Source organism: Eubalaena glacialis, chromosome X (assembly GCF_028564815.1).
Source record: "Eubalaena glacialis isolate mEubGla1 chromosome X, mEubGla1.1.hap2.+ XY, whole genome shotgun sequence".
NCBI lineage: Eukaryota > Metazoa > Chordata > Mammalia > Artiodactyla > Balaenidae > Eubalaena > Eubalaena glacialis.
The window spans coordinates 44,306,095-44,322,502 of record NC_083736.1 but is presented as its reverse complement, the minus strand read 5'-3'; the positions used below and the strand labels follow the sequence as shown (position 1 = coordinate 44,322,502).

Genomic DNA, 16,408 nt, shown 5'->3' with positions numbered 1-16,408 from the left:
GATGACACAAACCTGGCTGGCCAATGAGAGTGCGCCTTGGTCTGACTTCTGGCGAAACGACCCAATCGTTGCCCTGAAATAGGCAGAAAGCTCGGGCGCCTGTGTGCGTTAACGGTGGGGGCGTGGCCCGGCCGGGGTTTAGCCAGACTGCGCGGCCGGACGCCGGCGCCATGGAGGAGTACGCTCGGGAGCCTTGGTACGGCGAGGGGCGCAGGCCTCGGGACTGTTGCTAGGGCGCCACGGCCAACGGTGGGAGGCGGGCGGGGGAGGCACCGGCCAGACAGCGCCACGTCCCAGACTCGGGAGACTCTTAGACGTTTGTTGTCTCCTTCTGCTCCCCTCCACTTGCTTCCTCCTACTCGGGCTCCGTTAAGAGGGGCCACAACTGTGTGCCTAAAGGAGAAGATGCGGTGCAAGGACGAACCACTCCACGTTTCCCTTGCCTTCGTACCTCCCAGTCTCTCTTTGTTAACGAAAAGACACGCTGGTCGAATCCATTCCAGCCGAGGGGGTGGTGCGGTGTTGAGCGGTGCTGGATCATCCCCACGGTCTGCGCTTGGTTTTTCCCAGTTGTGCGGGTTAAAAAAAAAAAAAAAAAAAAAAAGAGGGCGTGGCTTGGTTGGACGTGCTCATTGTGGGAAAAGGGGGTGCGAGCCCGTTCTGCTTTAGTAACAGTGCTAGCTTAACACTTCTGTAGCGCTTATTTAAACTTGCCAACTCTTTGCTTGTTATCAATTCATTTAATCATTGATAGTAGTAAAGCGGTTGATTCCTTGGTTGGCTGCGAAGGGGGGGGGCGGACAGGGCAAAGACTAATATTTTCCCCCCTTCGCACTATTTCTTGCTTAAATGAGGGGGAAAATAATCTATTATCTGAAATTCTGCTTCCCATTTGGGTGACTTAAGTTTCTCCCAGTTGGAAAGAGTCCTTGTGACATGGCAAGAGGGAGGGCTGACATTAACCCCATCCTCCCCTTCCCGCTTGCAGCCCATGGCGAATTGTGGATGATTGCGGTGGTGCCTTCACTATGGGTGTTATCGGCGGTGGAGTCTTCCAGGCCATTAAGGGCTTCCGCAATGCCCCTGTCGTGAGTCCTGGCCTTCCCTGGGTGGTGCGGGGGTCCTGCCCTGTCCACGTGGGATACTGTTCTGAAAACTGCTTGGAGCTGCCAGTCACATGCACTTATTCATTCTGGTGCCTGCTCACCTACTATATGCCAGGCCTGGCTCCAGGATCTGGAAGTTTGGAGGAACTGCAAACATGACCTCTGCCCCTCACCCCCCCACCCAACTGGAGCTCCTCTGTGGAAATGCTGTGATGTCAAAAGGGTCATCACCAAAACCTAAATGTGTGTGTGCAAAGCCAGTCAGATTTTACCTAGAGGCAGATTCTGGGTTGGAAGCCTGGATAGAGGGAAGTGACAGGAGTTTAATTGGCAGGAGGAGGACAGCCTTAAAGCTGAGAAAATACTTTTAATTTAACGTAATCGATTCCCTCTCTCTCTCTCTCTCTCTCTATCTCTGAGAACCCCCCTCCCCTTCCTGGGAGACCTCATCAAATGTCATGACTTTAAATGCCATGCATTTGTCAAGGTCTCTGCAATTTCTCTGTCTAGCCCTGTCCCTCCCCTCATCTCCTGGAGCTCTCTTTCCTGGATCTTTGTCCAGGTTTCTCCCTCTCATCCTCAAGGTCTCAGCATAAATGCCCCCCTCCTTAAAGAGGTCTTTCCTGACCCTTCAGCCACTGTTATAGCTCTTTATCCTATTTCCTCTAGGGTTCTTATTGCTGTCTGAAGCTATCTTATCTGTACCCTTATTTAGGATCTGTCTCCCCCACTATAATGTGAGCTCTGAGAGGGTAGGGGCCAGGTCTACCTTGTTTACTGCTGTATCCCTGCATACAGCATGGTGCCTGGCACATAGATGCTAAGTAACGAATGAATGAATGATTTCTCATCCCAGCTCTGAGAGCACCTGTATTGGGGTGCTCCCCAGCCCCCTAGTTCTTGACCACTTCCCCACATCTCTACCTCTGATACCCCTACAGCTTCCCTGCCCCCATCCCTCTCTTAAAAGCTAGAAACCTTGTCTGCCAGTGGCCTCAACCGGGCTCTGATTCCCTTCCTCCCCACTTTCCTCCAGGGAATTCGGCACCGAATGAGAGGCAGTGTCAACGCTGTGAGGATCCGAGCCCCTCAGATTGGAGGTGAGAGGTTTGGGGAGACAGATGTGATAACAGAGTTGAGGTGGTTGCTCCTTTGAGTCTAGACTGCAAGTTGGGGGTCCAGATTCTAGTCCCAGCTCTGCCTGGGACTTCCTGGGGGAGTGACGTTTCCCAACAATTTCATATGGGTGAGTTCTGGAGTTTAAATCCAGGCCCTGGCTCTTCCCTGATGTGTGACCTTGGGCTAGTGGCTTAACCTCTCTGAACCTCATCTGCAACATGGGGATGACAAAACAGTAAGTTTTGTAATTTATGTAACTTAGGTAGTACTTACTAAGTGCTGGTTGCTCTGTTAAGCGCTTTGGTAGTATTAACTAATATAAATTTTCAGAAGTCAAGTAACATGCAGTGCGTAGATCAGGTCCTGGCACACAGTAAGACTTGAGTAAACATTTTAACTATTGTATTGTTAACTGGCTTTGCTAATCCCTTTCCTTCTCCCTGAAACCAAGGTCAGAATTCCAATTCTGTGTGGTAGTTACGAAGATCAAAGTTGCTCTGTTAAAAGCCATATAGAAGGGAGTTCCCTGGTGGCCTGGTGGTTAGGATTCCGGGCTTTCATTGCCGTCACCCGGGTTCAATCCCTGGTCAGAGAACTGAGAGGAATGAGTGCATGGCGGGGCCAAGAAAAAAGCCATATAGAAGCAGATAAATCTGCCCGTAAACACTTGTCAGCCCCCTATGAAGGTGAAGGGAGTGCCGATGGCAATTACAGACAGATTGAAGGAGCTACCACAGAGACAGATGGGGGCTATCCCCTAGGAGTTTGCCATCTGCCCTTGCCTCTGGGTTTTTCTCCCTGTTCTTTGCCAGAGTGTTCAGGCCTTGGGAGTCCCTGGACCCTGAGCCGTATATTCTGGGGATTCCCCACAAACACTAATTAGGCCGTGGTCCCCCAACAGGTAGCTTCGCAGTGTGGGGGGGCCTGTTCTCCACCATCGACTGCGGTCTGGTGCGGCTGCGGGGCAAGGAAGATCCCTGGAACTCCATCACCAGCGGAGCATTGACCGGGGCTGTGCTGGCTGCCCGCAGTGAGTGCCCCATCCCCAGGCCCCAGCCCTTTCCACCCTGTTCTGCCTGCTCTCACCTCTCTCCCCGTGCCTCCTCATTCCTCCAGGTGGCCCATTGGCCATGGTGGGCTCGGCAATGATGGGAGGCATTCTGTTGGCCCTCATCGAGGGTGTTGGCATCCTCCTCACTCGCTACACCGCCCAGCAGTTCCGCAATGGTGAGTTCCTGGTGAAGCTGGCCAGGGAGAGGTGGGAAATGCTCTGCCTTGCCTCCTCCGCTCATCTTTATCCAATTCTCCCCGCTCCAGCACCCCCATTCCTGGAGGACCCCAGCCAGCTGCCCCCTAAGGAGGGTACCCCGGCCCCAGGCTACCCCAGCTATCAGCAGTACCACTGAGGAAGTGACCGCCTGTCATTGCCACCGTGGGAGCTCCTCCTCGGTTCCCCCCGCGATGATCTACCTCGAAGGGAGGGCTGGCTCCCAGTTGGCCCTGGGACCCTCCAGAGAGGGCCTCTACTCTGTTCGCTTATCCCAGGTTGGGGGTGGGGCACCCCAGCTGCCCTGATGGATGGGTCCCTTCTCTCTCAGGCACCCCAGCCCCCACTCATATGTAACAAGCTCTCACCCCAATCCCTTTGCATGGCACCCTGATCAGTATTTAAAGCCAGTGTTGAAATGCCTATGTATGTACTCCTTGAGCCACCCATTGGAGCTGCTCACTAGGACAAGGGGTAGAGCCCTCTTCAGGGACTTGGGAGCCCTAGGATTTGGAGTCCCACAGAGAGTGGGCTCTAGTAAAGGTTTGTGGGATGAATGTGTAGGAGGGGGAATGAATCAAGATGTGAATAGTACATGAATAAGGGGGCCAAGTGTTGACTCACAAGCAGACAGAAGAGGAACAGGCTTGGCAAAGAAATGAGTGAGCACAGGATTGCTGGGGTGGAGGGGGTGGTTCCGCATGTGGCACCTCTGACCCCTCTCCCCCATGTCCCCATTGCAAAGACTGGGAAATCTGACTTCACAGTGAACTCTGTGTTTCTGGATACCAGTCACCCCATTTGTGAAGATAATTCCCCCTCCATGTGGCCTCACCAGGGACCTGGGATGGAAGTAGGGGTCGGGGAGACCCAGCTTCCTTGAAGAAGGTACCCTTAATCTTCTCTTCTGCACTACAGAGAGATTTCTGCTCTGCGATGCTCAGTGTTGTCAGTATTTAAGGGTACCGGATGAGTTTTCGTTTTGGGGGTGGAGTGGGGGTTATGGGAAAGAGATGTTCTCGGATGGACATCGGCTCCAAACACTGTCTCTTGCATGCAAACACTTACATGTGTGGGGCAGACGCCTCCACTGGGGTGCAGATGGCCTCATGGGAGACACACCAACTGTCCCTTTTATGCAAGCCATTGCAAAGAGGTGGAAATGCCCTCTCTCTTATACAAACTCGCTCCCTGGGGGTGCAAATGCTGAGTTCTCCAGCCTCCCAAGGCCCCAACGAGGTCCTAGTGGTCCTCGGAGGTAGTAGAACTGCAACACTGCTTGATGGACTCAGTGCCAGGCGCGGGTAGCAGGCCCCGCGCACACAGCTCTCTCAGTGCCCCAGCAGGGCCCTGGCCTCGAACTTGCCAACTCCATGGCCACGCCAGCAGCAGCAACACACCTGCCTGGGTAGGACCGGGATGCCAGTCAGACCCTGGGTATCCCAGGCTGCAACCCTTGTATTTCCAGGCCACTTCCTTTGGTCCCGCCCATTCGGTACACCTAGGCCGCGCCCTTCCTCACCTCCAGGCCCCATCCCCGCTGTGTTTCCAGATCCCACCCTGCTCCTGTCAAACACAGGCCCGCTAGCTATTCTGAGCCTTTTCCTTCCTTGAGCCCTCAGGTTCCGCCCGCCTCAGGCTGCTGTGATGTCCACAGACCCTTATGTCTCCAGGCCCCGCCCCCAGGTCCACCCCCTCCCTATCTTTCAGCCCTGCCCTCTAAGCCTCCTGCAGGCCCTGTCTTTATATATCGACTTGGACTCTTCCGAGGCCCTGTCCCTACTGTGTCTCCCTGGCCCCTTCCAAATGGGTTCCGCCCCGACAGGCCCCTTAGATCTGCAGGTTTCCTGCCCTCAGCAGCCTCTACACCCTACCTCTTCCCGCCTTCAGACCCCGCCCTGTCCTGCTCCTTAAGGTCCCGCCCCTTGGGGAACCTCAAACGCCCGGGCGCCCCGCCCTCCTCCCGCCTTTGGGAGCTCGCTCATGGTCTCCGGGTCTGGAAGGCTGTTGGAGCCGTGGGGCCGTGGAACGGTTCATGGTGAAGTTCAGGGCCTTGTGCTCTGGCTCCTGGGGCTGCTGGCTGGGCCGGGCGGGACCAGTACTGGGTTTAGTAGCGGAGGACTGGGCTTCGGCTGAGAGTTGTAGAGCGGCATCGAGTGGTGGTGGGGCTTCGTGGGAGCCTAGCTGCCGCGGCGTCACCCGGCTCCTAGGTGGGGCTGGGGCGTCCGGTGTCGTGCAGGTCTCCGGAGTTGGGGGGAGTTGGGGCCAGGGCGAGTCCTCAGGCCCCGCCCCCTGACCTGACCGCGGGTCTGCTGCTCTTCCCAAAAGAAGGGAGTGCGGGGTCAGACCCTGGATGGTTTCTACCGGGGGTGGGGGGGATTGCAGAGACCCAGAAAAGGCAGGAGACGGAGAAGGCAAGAGTGAGACAAACAGATGGTGAGAGAAATAGGAATAGAGGGACATAGAGACACTAATGGACACGTAGAAAGACAGAGATAGAGGCTGAGAGACATACAAGAAATAAAGGAAAAGAGACAGAGACGAGGAGAAAGGGCAGAGACAGTAAGAGGAGCAAGAAGAAGCTGTTTGAGGGTCAGTAATGCAGGTGGGAAGACCCTCAGCGTCAAGCCAAGGCGGGAGAGAAGGCGAGGTGGCGGTGTGGAGTTCTGAGCTGGTTTGAGGGGCTGAACCGACAAGGGTTGTCAGGCCAGGCCTCCTCAGGCTGCCTGCCCACTTACCCTCTAGCTCAGGGGCCTCAGAGAGGCAGAGACATGCCCAAACTGCGTTCTCTCTCTCTCTCTCTCTTTTCCAACTTAATTCCATCTGTTTCTAATAAGGATTTCAGTGGCTTTCCCTCAGTTTCTTCCTTCCTGTCTCCCTCCCCGCCTGAGCCCCAACTCTGCCTCTGTGTCTTGATCTGTCTCTCAGCTCTTCTTCCTCATTTCTCTGCTTTGATTTCTCTGGTTGGTGGCTCTCACCCTCCCTGAGTCCTGGGGTTTGCCATCCACCTGTCTGCATGCGGTGGGGAAGGGAAGATATTTGGTGGATGAGGAGGGGTAGAGAGGTGGACAGAATCAGAGAAGAGCAACAGGTTCCAGCCCTGACAGTGGAGTGGGGAAATCCCTTTGTCCACTTCCTCAGGCAGAGCCCCTGAGAGGCTGGGGAGAGAGACAAGGGGAAATCAAAGACAGACAGACAGACAGAAAAGATAGGGAGAGAGACAGATAGCCAGTTTACAGAGACATCAAAGGAGAAATGGAGATGCAGAGAAAGAGATACCAAGAGAAAAAACAGTACACATAAAAAAAAAGACAGGGAAAAGGGGGAATGAAAGTGAGGAGATAGAGACAGATATTGGGAGAGACAGAGATAGCAAAGAAAAAAAGAGAGAAACTGAGGGGCAGAGAAAGAAAAAGAGAAGTGGGAGAGAGAGAGAAAGTAAGACAGAAGAGTTGGGTGCATACCTTACTCTGAGTCTGGGAGTTGCCGGTCTGAGTGTTCTCATTTCCTCTGTTCTCTTAGTGGCAGTTGGAGAACGGGACCTGGCTGGGCAGGACAGCCTTGATAGCTCCACCCCTACCATCCCAGGTCCTCCAGGGGGGTGGGAGGGCTGCCTTCCCCAGGGATACACCTTTAGAGATCTACGCTCTGATGTTGGGACCTGGCAACCATCTCAAGGAGCTCATTTAGGGCCAACCTCTGGAACTGACCGATCGGGGCCATCTCCAGGGGATCTGCAGTGTCATCAGATTACCTGCAAGCCTGTAGAAGAGGAAGGATATGCCAGTGATCACTTTGGAGGTGACAGAGGAACCTTCCTTTCCTTACGCTCATTATACATATGAGGAAACTGAAAGCACAAAAAGGTAAAGCAGCTTGCCCATGGTTATACTGCCTGAAAGTGGCAAAGCTGGGATTTATAGTCTTATTTACGGTGTATAGAGTTTCAGAGGTCACTTGCAACATAATTTCTGGGACAACACATTATCCATCCTAATTATGGGTGTTACTTGAAGGTTTTCATGGATGGTGTGAACTATTTTTTTTAATAAATTTATTTATTTTTATTTATTTATTTTTGGCTGTGTTGGGTCTTTGTTGCTGTGTGCAGGCTTTCTCTATTTGCGGCGAGCGGGGTCTACTTTTTGTTGCAGTGCATGGGCTTCTCATTGCGGTGGCTTCTCTTGTTGCGGAGCACGGGCTCTAGGTGCACAGGCTTCAGGAGTTGTGGCTCGCAGGCTCTGGAGTGCAGGCTCAGTAGTTGTGGCGCACGGGCTTAGTTGCTCCTCGACATGTGAGATCTTCCCGGACCAGGGCTCGAACCCGTGTCCCCTGCATTGGAAGGCGAATTCTTAACCATTGCACCACCAAGGAAGTCCTCTAGAGTGGGTTTCTTGAGTGGAGTTAAACAGTAGCAGCAAAACAGGCTAGAGTGTGTCTGAAGAGAACAAACTGCCCCAACTGTTAGCTCCCATTCCTGATGGGCTGGGTCTTGCTGATAGGGTTGTAATGACTTCAGCAGAAGCATTACAATCTGAGGCCAACAGCCAATTTTTACAAGATCAAGGTTTGGGATTATTTTTTTAAGGGAAATGTGAGAGGACCTATAGAAAGAAAGCTACCTTCTGAGGTATTTAAAAGAAGAGCTATTACATTTTTGCCAGTTTCAGGTAGGCGTGTGAGTCTGCATGAGAGAGAGAGATCCAGCAATCAAATTCATAGTAGCTGTAGTCTGAGAAAACACACAAGATAGTTTCGTTTTTTCCGTAAGTGACAGAGGGAATCCATAGCAGGTCAAAAGTAACAGGGTGAGAGATATTTTACTTGGTTACTAGAAGGTGTCAAGGTACAGTAATAGTCAAGATTAATAGTGAAGTAAAAAGAAAAAAAAGTTGCTGAAGAATCAGAAAATTAATCTTGTTCTGTCACCTTGAGCAGAAGCCGTCCAAGTCTGCAGTCATCAGCTTCTGGAGAATTCCTAAGAATCCTCAGTTTGAAGCCTATTAATAAGGTCTTTTCCACTGAGGCTCAAGGGCAGTTTTCCCATTGATCATGCAGACTTTTTTGGAAATGCAGCTTGAACCTATTATGGAGACTTCTGGAGGCATCACACGAGTCTCTAGTAGTATGAAGTCACATTGGCCTGTAAGAGGGTAGACTCTAGGATTTGAGGTTCAATTACAAAACACTTAGGGTAGTCTGTTATTAACTCAGAAGTAGCTAACTATAGGTGGTCCCCAGAGGGGTTAGAGCTTATTGCCATCAAGGCTAATGGCAATACTTTAGTCCCTGGAAGTTTGAGGGTTAGGGTTAGAAGTTTGTTGATTTTACTTTCCAAATTCCATTAGGTCTCTCTACTTTTTCTGAAGATTATAGGTGATAATGGCTGTAGAGTTTCTGAGGAAGTTAAAACTTTACAGAGTTTTTAAATAACAGAGTTCTTTAAATAAGTGCAATGCCTGTCCCTGCTACTGGAGAAGTAAGTTGAGTCGGGAATACGAAGGCAAGCAGTTTCCCTACCTCTACGGTGATAACTCTCTGGCCAGTAGGAAAAACTCAGTTCACCTGGAAAATAAACCACAGCCAGAACTTGCTCATAGCCCTTTGGAGGTGTTCAAAAGGGCCTCGAGCTATTGGTTTCTATCCACACCCTACCTTTTCAGTCTTTGTCATGATTGTTATGAGGTGTGACATGCAAGGGAACCATCTCAACAAGACCCTTAAAGTTACCCCATCAATGTTGGTTCAGTGTCAAGGCCAATTTATCACTGCTATTGCGGCTATTATCATGAAGCATTTTTGTTAACCTCCACTCTTCTTATGGTGATCTCAAGTGTCAATTGGAGAAAAAACACACAACATAAGAACTGTGAGTTGAGTTTTATTCAGTGTTTCCGAGAGAACTGGGAACTGCTTCAAAGAGGTAGGGGAGGAACTAGTAAATGTATAACTTTTTTGGCTGGGAAATACATGTAGTCAAGCATGCATCTTGGTAAAAGATTACTGCTAATCACACACACACACACACACACACACACACCATATCTCAGTTAAGGATTTTACTGCTTATCTATATATGGGAAGATGCAAGAATCTGGGGTCATTGAAATTCTTCTTTAGATATGCATCTTAACTATCTAGGGGCCCATATATCCAAAACATAGAATGTTTTCCCCTGAATTCCTTTCAGGGTATACTTGTAGGTGAGTGATTGCAACGGCTAATGACTTGATCCCTGTAGAATTGGAATGGTAGGCAACATTCTTTGTTTACACAAGTAATGGAAAGCTATATAGAAATTCCTTCATTTGTTGTCCATTTTGATAAGGGTTTTGTAGTGGCTTCAGATGAATATGAGATTATCACTGTAAAAGGCTAGTTACATTTCCCTATGAAAGGAGAAGGGAAGAATTTTGGCTGCAGGAAAATGCGATTTGACATAAACATACTCAAAAGAGAGTTATTACAGCTGATTTAAACAATAATTCAGGCCCTTGACAGTTTTATCAAGGCATAGCACTTCTTAATCCCCAAATACAGAAATGAAGAGGAGGGTGTCTCCTATGTTAAACAAAATGATCTCTCTCCTTGAGACAGATAAAACAAGCAAGCTCGGGACTCCTCTGGTGGTCCAGCGGTTAAGACTCCGCGCTCCCAATACAGGGGGCCGGGGTTCCATCCCTGGTCAGGGAACTAGATCCCACATGCCGCAACTAAAGATCCTGCAGGCCTCAACAAAGATCCTGAGTACCGCAACTAAGACCTGGTGCAGCCAAATAAATAAATAAATATTAAAAAAAAAAATAAAACAAGCAAGCTCTTCATGTGGTTTTTCTGCCCTTTTTGTTCTAAGGAATCTCTCAAATGGACAATCTTGTTCATGGCAAAAGTTTCTCAAAGTGGTTATTTCAATTCCAAAATTTCCCTGGTGAAAATTGCCACTTAGAGAGATAATGTGTTGACATTACAGTGAGAAAACATGAAGGAAGCAAGTGCTTGGCCTGCAAGGGGCACAGTTGTAGACTGAGAAGTTCTCCCGAGAACTGCAGTGTTCCAGAAGGGTGGTGCTTGTGTGACTTGGTGTCTCCAGATTTTGGCCAAAGGCCAATCATCACTGATATTAGGCCAGGAATAAAAACCCTCCTGATTCTGGGCAGATGAAACTAAACAAAGCGATTCTCAGGGACACAAAGACAAGACTGAGGAAAGTTCACGTAAGGTTTTTTTTTCCAATTTTTTTTTTTTTTTTTAGTGGTGAAGTATACATAACGTTAAATTTACCTCAACCATTTTTAAGTGCACAGTTCGGTGGTATTAAATACATTCATAATGTTGTTCAACTATCACCACCATCTATCTTCCTAACTCTTTCCATCTTGTGAAACTGAAATTCTGTACTCCTTAAACAATAACTCCCCATTCTCTCCTCCCCCCAGCTCCTGGCACCCACCATTCTACTTTCTGTCTCTATGAATTTGACTACCTCGTGTAAGTGGAATCATACAGTATTTGTCTTTTTGTGACTGGCTTATTGCACTTTGCATAACAACCACAAGGTTCATCCATGTTGTAGCATGTGTCAGAATTTCCTTCCTTTTTAAAGCTGAATAATATTCTATCTTATGTATATACCACATTTTGCTTATCTATTCATCCACCATTGGATGCTTGGGTTGCTTCCACGTTTTAGCTATTGTGAATAATGCTGCTATGAACAGAGGTATACAAATAGCTCTTCAAGACCCTGCTTCCACATGATGTGATCCAAAGCAGGTTTGTCCAAAGGACGCTGGTCTGAGAAGACTTTTTGTCTTCTTCAGCCCCCAGGGCCAGCTGGAGAATAGAGTATCACAGATATGCTCATTCTCTCCCTATAGACTTTCCCACTTGTTGCAAAATAACACTCATGTATGTAACTAAATATAGCACTCATACTATACAAGTGGACAGACTATAGGAGCAGTGGTAGAAAGGTAGGAAACAACTTTACCAAATAACAAAGCATATCTGATCAGATAACCAAAGTCCCGGGGAACCTTTTTCCTAGGAAAACAAAGAAATCCAAGGCAGAAAGGTCTATATTCAATTCACTGTGTACTTACTCCCAGACACTGGCAAGGAGGTGTAACTCAATTAGCTGAAGGCACGAGGGGTTACAGATGTGTGCACTACTGCGTTTAAAAAAAAAAAGTTATTGGATTTGAGATCGTGTTAGGTGGTTTTATAGTTTTCAGTGTATGAATCTTGCACTTATTTTTCAGTGTTTTTATTCTTTTTTTAAAAATTTTATTTATTTATTTTTGGCTGTGTTGGGTCTTTGTTGCTGCGCGCAGGCTTTCTCTAGTTGCGGCAAGAGGGGGCTACTTTTCATTGCAGTGCACGGGCTTCTCATTGCGGTGGCTTCTCTCGTTGTGGAGCACAGGCTCTAGAGCACAGGCTCAGTAGTTGTGGCGCACGGGCTTAGTTGCTCCGTGGCATGTGGGATCTTCCCGGACCAGGGATCAAACCCGTGTCCCCTGCATTGGCAGGCAGATTCTCAACCACCACGCCACCAGGGAAGACCATTTTTATTCTTTTTGATGCTATTGTATTGTTGTTGTGTTTTGGCTGCACCACGTGGCATGTGGGATCTTAGTTCCCCGACCACGGATGGAACCCATGCCCCCTGCAGTGGAAGCGCGGAGCCTTAACCACTGGACCACCAGGGAAGTCCTGGAATTGTTTTCTTTTTTTTTAATTAATTAATTTATTTATTTATTATTATTTTTTTTTTTTGGCTGTGTTGGGTCTTCGTTTCTGTGCGAGGGCTTTCTCTAGTTGTGGCGAGCGGGGGCCACTCTTCATCACGGTGCGCGGGCCCTTCAGTATCGCGGCCTCTATTGTTGCGGAGCACAGGCTCCAGACGCGCAGGCTCAGTAGTTGTGGCTCACGGGCCCAGTTGCTCCGCGGCATGTGGGATCTTCCCAGACCAGGGCTCGAACCCATGTCCCCTGCATTAGCAGGCAGACTCTCAACCACTGCGCCACCAGGGAAGCCCTGGAATTGTTTTCTTAATTTCATTTTTGGGTTGTTCATTGCCAGTGTATGGAAATACAATTGAATTTTGTAATATTGACCTTGTATCCTGAAACCTTGCTGGTCTCATTTATTAGGTCTAATGGTTTTCTTGTGGATTCTTTAAGATTATCCATGTACAAGATCATGTCATTTGCAAACAGAAATGATTTCACTTCCGCCTTTCCAATATGAATGCCTTTTATCTCCCTTTCTTGCCTAATTGCCCTGGCTAGCACCTTCAGCACAATGTTAAATAGAAGTGGTAGAGCGAACATCTTTGTCTTAATCCTGATCCTTGGGGGAAAAGCTTTCAGTCTTTCACCATTAAGTACGACGTTAGGTTCTTTGGAGCATTCTCTGCTGGGTCTTGGGGTGTGTGGATGGATTGGCTGTCTGATGGGATTGGTAACCCCTTTTCCATCCAGGATGAGTGGCTCCAACCACCTTCAGGAAAGGGGTTCTAGTTATCTTTCCTTTTCTTCTTTCTTTTTTTAAGAAACTATTTAATTTTTAAAATATTTTTGGTTGATTTTTGCACAATGAAGTTTCAGCTTCTCAACCTTTTCCCCTGCCCAGGGCTGCGGACCCAGACTGGCCTGGCAAGGATGTGTGCTCCGCAACAAAAGAAGCCACTGCAATAAGAAGCCTGTGCACCACAACAAAGAGTAGCCCCCGCTCGCCACAACTAGAGAAAGCCCACGCCCAGCAATGAAAACCCAACGCAGCCAAAATAAATAAATAAATAAATTTATTAAAAAAAAATTTTTTTTTACTTGTAGTAAAATATACATAACATAAATCTACTCCTTTGTTTTTAAAGGATATCTTTTCTGGATGTAGAATTCGTGGTTGACAGTCATTCCAGGGATTGGACCCGGGGCCTTGGCAGTGAAAGCACAGAGTCCTAACCACTGGATCACCAGGGAATTCCCTCTTTAAGCACTTTGAATATGTCACCTCCCTGCCTCCTGGTCTCTGTGGTTTCTGTTGAGAAGTCAGATGTTAATCTTCTTGTGATACCCTTGTACATGATGAGTCATTTTTCTCATGTTGCTTTCAAGATGTTCTCTGTCCTTAGCTTTCAACAATCTGACTACTATGCGTATAGATATGGATCTCCTTTAGTTTATCCTACTTGGTTTTTGTTGAGCTCTTAGATGTATAGATTCCTGTTTTTCACCAAATTGGGAAGTTTCTTGTCATTGTTTCTGATTTTTTTCTTTCAATTCATGCTTTTGCAATTCTTTCAGAGATGGTTTGTACATAATAATCGAAATTGTAGATATCCTAAAAGATCTTTATTTTGCCCTCATACTTGAATACTAGGTTGACTGAGTAAAGAGTTTTAGCTTAAAAATTGCCTCTCATAGCTTTTAAGATATTGCACCATTGTGTTAGAGTACTGTGCTGACCGAGAAAGCTCTGATACTCCTGTAATATTTTATGTGGTCTATTTCACATCTTTTGAAGCTTCTTCTTTGCCTTTGGAGTTCTAAATTTCCCCAGGATCAATCAATCAATTAATTAATCAAATACAACATGCATACTTTATGTTGGACATAGTGACAGGGAGATGCAGCCATGAACATTACAGATGGCATCCCCGCTATTTATTTATTTATTTATTTATTTATTTATTTGTGGCTGAGCTGCATGGCTTTTGGGATCTTACTTCCCTAACCAGGGGTTGAACCCGGGCCACAGCAGTGAGAGTGCTGAGTCCTAACCACTGGACCGCCAAGGAATTCCCCCTGCTCTTATTTACAGAACTTTCATTCTAATGGGGGAAGGAGGTAGACAACCCACAAATACATGAATACAGGTTGCAATAAATGCAATAAAGGGAATGAACAGGGTGTAATGTTAGAGAGTAATGTCTGGAGGACAAGGCTGATATTTATACAAGGTGCTCAAGGGAGCAGCTGATTCTAAATAAGTATAGCATTTGCAAATGCACTGAGGAAAAGAGGATGCATGTTGAATTTTCAACATCAATATTTCATAGCCCTTAACTTCCCTTTTCCATTGTCTATCTCTTGGTCTTTTTGGATCCTCATACTTGAAAGACTTTTTCAAAATTATTTTTCGAATTACTAATTCTGTTTTCAGTTATGGCCATTCTATTTATTCAGCCCTGTGTCTGCTGATTGCTCTTTTCATAGCAGCCTCTTTTTTTCTTTTTAAAGACTATACTTTTGGGAATTCCCTGGTGGTCCAGTGGTTGGGACTTGGCTCTTTCACTGCCAGGGCCCAGGTTCAAACCCTGGTCGGGAAATTAAAATCCCGCAAGCCCTGTGGTGCAGCAAAGAAAAAAAAAGACTATACTTTTTAATTTTTTTAATATTTATTTATTTATTTGGCTGTGCCAGGTCTTAGTTGTGGCATGGATCTTGGTTGCTGTGTGCGGGATCTTCCTTGCAGCATGCAGACTCTTAGTTGCGGCGTGTGGGATCTAGTTCCCTGACCAGAGATTGAACCTAGGCCCCCTACATTGGGAGCGCAGAGTCTTAGCCACTGGACCACCAGGGAAGTCCCAAGACTATACTTTTTTTTTTGGCTGCGTTGGGTCTTCATTGCTGCGTGCGGGCTTTTCTGTAGTTGCGGCGAGCAGGGGCTACTCTTTGTTACGGTGCGCGGGCTTCTCATTGCAGTGGCTTCTCTTGTTGTGGAGCACGGGCTCTAGGCGCGCGGGCTTCTGTAGTTGTGGCACGCAGGCTCAGTAGTTGTGGCTCGTGGACTGTAGAGCGCAGGCTCAGCTGTGGTGCAAGGGCTTAGTTGCTCCGCAGGATATGGGATCTTCCTGGACCAGGGCTCGAACCCGTGTCCCCTGCATTGGCAGGAGGATTCTTAACCACTGTGCCACCAGGGAAGTCCAAGACTATACTTTTTTAGAGCAGCTTTAGGTTCGCAGAAAAATTGAGAGAAAGATACAAAGATTTTCCAATGCCCCTTGCCCCCACACATGGCCCATTCTTATTTTGCGAGTGTAGTATCATCAGTATTTAAGAAGTTTCCATACTCCTTTGATTACTTTTGTTTCCTCTCATTTTTTTCCTGTTCCATTTGTTCTTAGTCCTTACGTTTTGTCTTATTGGTTATTCTTAAATTAGTTAACTCAATGCTTTATACATACTTATTGAACTCTTACTATATTCCAGGTGTGGGGATGCAATGGTGAAGAGATTGAAGACCTGTCCCCGTGAAACTTACACTGTAGTTGGGGAGACAGTATATAAAGCATTATAGAGGTAATATGATGAAGGGAAGTGTTAAGTGGTACAGTGTAAAATAAAGCAGACTCTAGAGACAGAAAACTTGAGGTAGAAATATCAAGGAAGGCCTCTCTGAAGGGGCGATATCTAAACAGACCAGGATGAAATGAGGGAACAAGGCACATGCAAAGAGAACAGCAAATAGCAAAGAGCCTGAAGTTGTGAGCACACTCAGCATGTATGAAGAGCAGAAAGGAGACCAGTGCAGGTGCAGAGAGAGTGAGGGGGACAGTGGTAGGATGGGAGGTCAGAGAGGTAACAAGGACTAGATCTCACAGAGCCTTGTGGACCATAGGCTTTATGTGGGACCATGGACTTTTGCTTTTATTCTAATGGGAGCCAGGAGGGAATTTTGAGTACATACGAGAAATTACTTGAGTTAGAGTAGGATACCTCTGGCTGCTATGAGGAAAAGAAACTGTAAGCAGGCAAGGAAAGAAGCAGGGAGACTAGTGAGGGAGCTACTGCAAGGGTCCAAATGACTGATGACAGTGCTGGCAGTGGAGGGGATGAGAAGGGGTTGGATTATGGATCTATTTTGAAGGTGGAGCCAAAAGGACTTCCTCAGAGACTAGATGTGGGGGTGA

General features: G+C 47.7%; 1 protein-coding gene across 1 annotated transcript; it reads left to right on the top strand.

Annotated features, from left to right (window-relative positions):
* Window positions 1–121: 121 nt before the first annotated feature.
* On the top strand, window positions 122–3,915 carry TIMM17B (translocase of inner mitochondrial membrane 17B). The gene is made up of 6 exons (XM_061178685.1): window positions 122–196; window positions 989–1,088; window positions 2,143–2,206; window positions 3,127–3,255; window positions 3,342–3,452; window positions 3,543–3,915. The coding sequence occupies exons 1-6, from the start codon at window positions 171–173 to the stop codon at window positions 3,629–3,631; spliced, it is 519 nt and encodes a 172-aa protein (XP_061034668.1). The 5' UTR covers window positions 122–170; the 3' UTR covers window positions 3,632–3,915.
* The last annotated feature ends 12,493 nt before the right edge of the window (window positions 3,916–16,408 follow it).

Coding starts and splice junctions, on each gene's coding strand:
- TIMM17B (XM_061178685.1), top strand. CDS start 171: ATGGAGGAGTACGCTCGGGAGCCTTG. Junction 2,207..3,126: donor CCGAGCCCCTCAGATTGGAG/GTGAGAGGTTTG, acceptor GTCCCCCAACAG/GTAGCTTCGCAGTGTGGGGG. Junction 3,453..3,542: donor CGCCCAGCAGTTCCGCAATG/GTGAGTTCCTGG, acceptor TCCCCGCTCCAG/CACCCCCATTCCTGGAGGAC.